The sequence below is a fragment of the Triticum dicoccoides genome, chromosome 1A, assembly GCF_002162155.2.
Source record: "Triticum dicoccoides isolate Atlit2015 ecotype Zavitan chromosome 1A, WEW_v2.0, whole genome shotgun sequence".
NCBI classification, from domain to species: domain Eukaryota; kingdom Viridiplantae; phylum Streptophyta; class Magnoliopsida; order Poales; family Poaceae; genus Triticum; species Triticum dicoccoides.
This window is the reverse complement of record NC_041380.1, coordinates 51,499,614-51,507,429: the sequence shown is the minus strand read 5'-3', so window position 1 is coordinate 51,507,429 and position 7,816 is coordinate 51,499,614. Positions and strand designations below refer to the sequence as shown.

Genomic DNA, 7,816 nt, shown 5'->3' with positions numbered 1-7,816 from the left:
TTAGAGGTTTACACAATTCATATAATTAAAAAAATGTTAGAGGTTTACACAATTTCAAAAAACAGGTTTCACTTTTTTTTTGCGCAGGACTCGCACTCGTAGCGCAGCTGCCCATGACGCAGTGCGGATTCGTCCACACCGTCGGACTCAGATTTAGTGCCACAGGCAATCTGCTCCTTTCATTTCTGATCCAACGGTTGTGAAACAAAAGTCAGGCAACTGTGGCCGAGTGACTTTGCTTCACCACGTTAGCGGATCTGCCGCCGCCACCTCCTCCATGGATCCCGGCATCGGGTAGCCTGCGTCACGTCGCCGCCGGTAGCACCGTGCCGCCCCGCGACCTCTACGGCACCACCGACGCCTACCACCTCTTCCCCACCCGACGCCGACGCCCACGCCACCTCTGCTCCGCCCCACCTCCGGCCGTCAGCTCAGGGCAGCTCCTGATCCCGCGCGCTGCTCCGGCGGCGAGCATGGCGTTCGCCGGACGGGACCCCGGGCCCTCACGGCCCGCTCTCCTCATCCTCCTCAAGACGCTATCGCTGCTCGTGCTCCTCACCTTCTCCTCCGCCGCGCCCCCGGCGGCGTCGTCTCCCGCGGCTGTGCACAACAACAACTGGGCCGTGCTCGTCTGCACATCCCGCTTCTGGTGAGACCCCCTCTATCATGTCTGCCCCATACCGTCACCACGCCGTTCGTTGCTTCCTAGCTGTGCGTCCGTTTGTTGTGGATCGATGCAACTGTAGTGGGTTCAGGTTCAGTGTGCCAAATGTAGCAGTGAGAGGTCTAGAGAAACAAGGGCGTTGCTGTAAGTGCCGACAAGTGCGCGCGGTTCATACAAGGATCTCGATCCAATTGGTGTAGATTGCATTCGCCTGTGTATTCATGAGTTTGTGCATCCCTGTTTGCCAAGTATTATATCGATGTCACTAATACGGAGCGATTTGATTTTTCTCATTGACTGGGATCCATTTGTAGTGCTTTATTCTTCTGATTGTGTATAGTTTAATATTGTCATCAGTGGTGGAGCCAGCCTGTTCATAGGGCCTGGGCAAGGCTAATGGTCACCGTACTGATGAACATTTGCCGATGAAGCTCCCTATCGACTTCTCCTGCCCTGCTTTAGCTTGAACAAAGGTTCCAGGATGAACCTGGGCAAGCCGCCCAGGGTCGCCAGGAGGTGGCTACGTCATTGATTATCAGTATGACCGGAGATCTCAGTGGTTTTACAACTAATAATTGAATAGAGTTTATTCGTTCTCTCTGTGGGTGTGTAATAATAATGATGATGGCTTAAAATGTCCAGACTGTAATGATGTAAGTTCAGCGAGCACAAGTGTCTTTCGACAGACATTTTGGTATGAACACATGCACAATTGTAGTTTTTCCTCGAATACGCAGAAGAAGAATCCCAAGAAGGGCACATATGCACAATTCTAGTTGTGTTAATACCAGCCAATGTTTTAAAAGTTCTCCCTTTGAGATGCATGTTTAGTTCCCATACCTATAACATTTGAATATGTGGCTTATGCTTTTATGTTGTCTTGTTTTTTTTTTTGCGGGTGTTTTATGTTGTCTTGTTGATGTTGGGTTCTGCTGCTTATCCCTGTCGTCACTTAATTCTGACCTATTATTGAAATGTTATGCAGGTTTAATTATAGACATATGGCCAACACGCTGTCTTTGTACAGGTAGTATACTTAATACAGTTATGCCATTATATGCAATTGTCAATCATTGTCCTATGTAAGGTTATTCCTTAGTAATGAATATACCACTTTTTCCAGGACTGTTAAGAGATTAGGAATACCTGACGAGCGGATAATACTTATGTTGGCGGATGATATGGCTTGTAATCCTCGGAACAATTACCCTGCCCAAGTGTTCAACAATGAGAACCACCAGCTTAATCTTTATGGTGACAATGTTGAGGTGAATCTCTTTTACTCTGAAAATATTGCTGCTGAATTCATAACATTGTAGTTTGAGAACCCCTAGGGTGCAATATCTTCCCAAGCCCATGATGTGCATGTATCATTGATACCAATGAGGTACCAAAGCTACGAAATAGTTGATGATATCTAAGCATGCATACCCACAGTAAATGACACACTACGACTACTTGACCTCTTTTTGAACAAGTAGATGCCCATAGGCATATATGATCGATATATTGCAGTACCTACAATCTTGATTTTCCCATTGATAATATCATGAAACAATGCCTCCTAAAAGATGGTCAAATTTTGCAAAACGATGGATACTTAAGGCACTCTACACAGTTCAATATGGCCAGTTAGGTCATTTACGGATGGTGGCAGCTGACAATTATCCAAGTTGTCCACTCATAATGCTATGCAATCTGACATTTGTATTAAAAAAAGTAATATTTGATCTTGGTATGCTGATGTTACTCTTTTGGTTTTCTAATGACAGGTTGATTACCGAGGTTACGAGGTTACAGTTGAAAACTTTTTGCGAGTTTTGACTGGCAGACATGAGAGTGCTGTACCAAGATCAAAGCGTCTCTTAAGTGATGAAGGAAGCCATATTCTTTTGTACATGACTGGGCATGGTGGGGATGAATTTCTGAAGTTCCAAGATAACGAAGAACTTCAGAGCCATGATTTAGCAGATGCAGTAAAGCAAATGAAGGAGAAGCATAGGTTGAATTGTTTAATTATCAACATTTGGATATTGGCTTGCGCTCCTTCATTTCTGGGTTCATTGGTTCTGACCTTTTCACCTTGGTCTTCCTTTCAGATTTAAAGAGTTGTTGATAATGGTAGATACCTGCCAGGCTGCTACTCTGTTTTCACAGGTTTGTTTCTAGTTGCCACAAGTTTGGCTTGACACATACTGAATTACTGTTATACATATTATCCATTTCATTTTGTAACCATCCAATATTTTTACCTTTTGGGTACGGTTCAGAGATGTTTTTATTTATTTGTTTTTCGCACAACTAGCTCCAGGTTCATCTTTCTGAATTTGTTCTCCATATGACCATATACACTTTGTAACATTAGTTGTTGCCGTACATCACCTTTTTATCACGAAATAGCTGTTTGGCATATAATAGTGGCAAATGCTGTATATGCCTTTTGTGAAAATGTATGCTAACCACTTGTGTTTCATGATTTGAATAATAGTTCACATAATTATAGATTCAGACAAGGATCTGCTCTGGTTGAGTAGACTTCACCCTCTCGGCTTTTCTATATCTGAAAATTATGTCTAAAGACTGTACCTGACATGTTTAATATATACAGCTTCAATCACCTGGCGTTTTGGCGATTGGTAGCAGCATGAAAGGGGAAAACTCGTACTCTCACCATCTTGACTCAGACGTGAGAACATGCCCTATACAGTTGTTTCAGATAGTATTTGCGAACTTATTATACCTTATTACTACTTGTTACGAAGCTGGTTAATGTTAAATATTTCTGGTGGCAGATTGGTGTTTCTGTTGTGGATAGGTTTACCTTCCATACACTTGCTTTCTTTGAGAAGCTGAACATGTATAGCAATGCTTCATTGAACAGGTGAATAGTACTTTACATGTTCTTCTCTTGGATTATGTATATCGGTTGAAAGTTCATCTATTATCTGCATGACAAGGTGTTGAACTTCGTGTTATTTCTTACTGCGATGTCTAATTACTGTAAAAAAATAGTCATTTACTCTTTTTTGTTGAGTGTGAACGTTGTGTCCTGCCAGGTGATGATCTAGGTGTGCTGTGCAATTTGCTTTGCTGTTTCTATATTAATACAGGTCATGTTCTTGTTCAGTTTTCGAATTTCTATGTAATATGATGTGAAAGGAAGGTCTGCATCATTTGGGTGCTTTCTCTATATACATGATGTTAATTTATCCTTTCTTAATCTAAAGAGAGAAGGAAGAATCGAAGACTTTGTTTTTCTTAGCAAAATTGGCCAGTTCAGCTTCAAATGATCACTAGAATAGTTTGTATATTCTTTAATGAACTTTTAAGATTCTTGTTCACCAATGCTTTGATTTCTTTGGTGATCGCTCCACTAAATGCTATTAGCTGAAAATGTGACACCATATGACTTCCATGCATGTCTGCCTTAAACCAGCCACAACAATCTGAGGAGTACACTTGCTTAAAAGGCAGACACGAATGCTTCATAAAAAAATGGTTTGTGCAATATTACCATGCAGCTAGTTTATAACTTGTTTACTTCCGTTAGATCTTCAGTATGGAGATAGTCATTTACAGTAACATATAATTCATTTCTAAAAGTGATATTTAACCAATATGCTTTCTTTCGAACTTACATAAAAATAATTGAAATCCATGGCTTCTAACTGCGGGCTAATCATATTGCAGTGAACTTTAAATTCAATGCTGACTGTTTTCTGTGTTCACTTATGAATTAAGAGTCAGTTGTGTCCTCTATTCTAAATTATGTGCTATGTCACTCAACTAGATTCAGTCTTATATTTGTTAAAAGAATATAGCTGGGTGGCCCTCATTAGCATCCAGTGCTCATCATGGTGTGTTATAACCTTGTCTTTTATATCCCAGTCTTTTCAACTCATACGACCCTTCCATGCTGCTGTCTACTGCATATTATCGAATGGATCTTTACAAGCGTGCCTTAAACGAGGTAATTGCAAAATAATATCTATTTGTAATGACTCCTCTGTTGTCCATGGCTAAGCCTTTTTCCCCTTCTATTCTGTCTTTGACCAGGTCCCAGTGACAAATTTCTTTGGGTCAGTCATGAAGACTATCCATACCGATTCAGCCTACACAGGCTTCTTAGCTGCACATGACACAGAAACCCCCCTTCCTACCGGAAATGATATACTTGACCATGTCATGTTAGAGGATGAGGCTAGTGCAAGAAGATCAGACATAGAAGAGATGAAAGTGAGTTTTAGTAAATTTTGCAAAAACGAAATAGAATTTTGAGACTAATACTTTGTTAATTGCAACATCCAGGAAGCACAATTAAGGTCGCATGGATGGACAGAGGCCTTGCTAGAACAGCTGGAAGGCAAGAATTCTGATGTTGTTGTGATGTATGGCCTGGGAACTATGGGCATACTGTTGGCAATTTCAACCTGGCTATCAATGTAGGAAGGAACTCTGAAGTGTGCTGTTAACACATCTTGCAGAAAAAACTTGGCCATACTAACTCCGACAGAATAGGATAGAAAAGAGTGTAAATAAGGGAGATACTTTGGAGCTCTGACATTTTGTATTTTGTACCTTATCTTAGTATCCAGTCAGTTTTTTAATATAATTGATGTGCGTAGTTTTTGTATGGCATGCTCTACTTTTTTTGGATACGTAAGAAACTATATTTGGTGGACATTTTTGTGCATCTTTTGTTACAGTTCTCTGGATCACATATCATATATGTCAGATTATTTCGTCATAATAGTTGAAAACATTTAGGTACGGATAAGAATATGTACTCAAAACCCAAAATTCTGAGGAACTTTCTTTTAGCCAAATGTCAGAGCTTAGTGTTTCTAATAGATTTGATGGCACCAAGTTTTGAGCTTTGATCATGCTTAGACCAGTCCTTTCTGACACGTACAAGGTGTGGAACTGATCATTACTTCTTCCACTTGAAGGGATATTTGGCTCAAGCTGTAGTTTGTGATTCGAAATGTTTTATTCTTCCTTTTTACAGTGTTGGACACATCACGTTCTCATTCTAGATCGCCAGACATGGCATCGACTTGGGTAGTTTTACGCTGGTATCTGCATAGATGAGTATAGCTCCTCTAAAGTCTATTTGCTCATGAAAATTGTATATATAACCCCTATATTCACATCTTAAAACGGTTGCCATCGGCTGCTGATAACACTTCTTATATACTCCCTCCATTCCTAAATATAAGTCTTTTTAGACATTTCAAATGGAATACAACATACGGATGTGTGTAGACATATTTTAAAGTGTAAATTCACTCATTTTGCTCCGTATGTAGTCATTTGGTGGAATCTCTAGAAAGACTTATATTTGAAAACGGAGGGAGTATTATAATAAGATCACGTCTTCGTGCAGCTTTTTCCCGCAAGTTCTTTTATGTATTTTTAAATTGTTGTTGTCACCACCTTAATCTCTAATTTCTCACAAGTTTGGTGGTTTTTCTTTATGGTATCTTATACTGCTGGTTGATGAATAGCAGTATAACTCAAAGAAATCTAACCATCAATTTTAGGGGCACCAAGGACAATTTTCCATTGAATTGTTTTTCTTCGGAGGGTAGTTTCAACTAACAGTTTTGTGTCAGACTAGGTTTGATCTGTACAAATATCTCCGAGACTTCACGTTGACATGGTTGGAAAAGTCTATGACCGGAACGGTGCTCTATATGAAAAAAGCTAAACTACTGCCTCCGGTCCATATTACTTGTGGGTTGCGACAAGTATAATATGGATCGGAGGGAGTACTGAACTCTTTGAAACTACCATCAAATCTATTAGATCATCTCTAGTAGATCTCTCAAAAGTTATTTAAGAGAGAAATTTTTGTTTTGAGGGATTAAGTGATATCTAGCGGATCCCTCAAATGTGTAGTTCTTAAAGAACAAATATAGGTTTGTATCCCTTAAAAATTTGCTCTCTAACTTATTTTTTTACTCTAAGAGAGGGCATTTTCATGGAAAGTAGGCAGACTCCTCCCGCCCCGCATTCATGGCGTGCCGACGCGCGTGCCGGTCGATTGACTCGGCTCCAGCTAAAAACCTAGGGTTGCCACCCCGAAACCTAGCCCATCCCACCGCAAACCCATTTTCGCCGTCGCCGCTCCCAATTTAAGCTTCTCCTGCTGCCAAATCAGGTCGTCGCCGCTTTCCTTGAGCTCAAGGTTGCGGTCGCCGGTCTAGCTCCATCCCCTCCTGAACCCCGCATCGCCTCTAGTAGATCCCGTGCCGCCTATCCGACATTGCCACCACTCCGCACGCTGACCCGACCACCCTCTTTACCCCAGCACCGCCTTCCCGAGCCGTCCCCAAGCCATCTCCCCCGAATACGTTGCCGCCCTAAGTGTTGTTTGTTTGCCACCGCAGCTTCGATCCCCTGTGACGTCTCCCTAAGCTTTGTCGCCATTTTCACAGCCATCAGCATTGCCGTTGTCATCGAAGTACCGCGATGTCTCTCGCCGTTCGTGGGGCAAGTCTGCAGCGGAGATCCGCGATGCCTTCACGAGCCGTGTGTGGCTAGGCACATTTACCACCGCAGAGGAGGCATCACGCGCTTACACCGCCGTCGTGTGTCACTTCTTCGGGCCACGAGCGAAACTTAACCTCCCCACCAATGTGGCTGTTGTGGCCGGTCACGCCCCTCCTACCATTCGTATCATCTACCAGGCCGAGGCAATGCACAACCAAGCGCACTGATGACGATCGACTTGCTGGCCAAGCTCATCGAGGAGGACTCAAACCTCCTCAATGAGAACCAAGCCTTCTTCGAGTCAGTGGCAGACGAGCACACAGTCAACCGCTTGACTGCCTCCAAGCCAAGAAGATATTCAACAAGCTAAGCGACGAGGAGTACAAGGACAAGATGCCATGAAGTCGGACAACCCCAACCTCAATGAGGCCAGTTTCCTCCTTTGACTCAGACTTCTCGGATTACATTAAGGACGATGAGTAGTAGAACTATGTACTGTGTAGTTTTATTTATGTTTTATATCAATGATTAACCTAGTTCGACATCGATGTAGTGTTAATGGACGGTTTAATTATGCTATATATATTATGATGTTAATGTGGTATGTTGTTGAATTATTCAATGAACTAGTTTAAATTTGTGTTTGAAGTGAGTTTG

The 7,816-nt window shown here is 42.0% G+C and overlaps 1 protein-coding gene across 1 annotated transcript; it reads left to right on the top strand.

Moving 5' to 3' along the window:
* Positions 1-200: 200 nt before the first annotated feature.
* Positions 201-5,345, top strand: LOC119362454 (putative GPI-anchor transamidase). Its single transcript, XM_037627675.1, has 10 exons — positions 201-649; positions 1,650-1,691; positions 1,788-1,932; positions 2,437-2,666; positions 2,764-2,821; positions 3,273-3,350; positions 3,457-3,545; positions 4,553-4,634; positions 4,721-4,900; positions 4,973-5,345. The coding sequence occupies exons 1-10, from the start codon at positions 474-476 to the stop codon at positions 5,108-5,110; spliced, it is 1,218 nt and encodes a 405-aa protein (XP_037483572.1). The 5' UTR covers positions 201-473; the 3' UTR covers positions 5,111-5,345.
* The last annotated feature ends 2,471 nt before the right edge of the window (positions 5,346-7,816 follow it).

What these genes read in the sequence shown, in the direction of transcription:
- LOC119362454 (XM_037627675.1), top strand. Translation starts at nt 474, where the DNA reads ATGGCGTTCGCCGGACGGGACCCCGGGCCCTCACGGCCCGCTCTCCTC. An exon ending in AGCAATGCTTCATTGAACAG is followed by an intron (nt 3,546 to 4,552) that starts GTGAATAGTACT and finishes TTTATATCCCAG; the next exon opens with TCTTTTCAACTCATACGACC. An exon ending in ACAAGCGTGCCTTAAACGAG is followed by an intron (nt 4,635 to 4,720) that starts GTAATTGCAAAA and finishes GTCTTTGACCAG; the next exon opens with GTCCCAGTGACAAATTTCTT.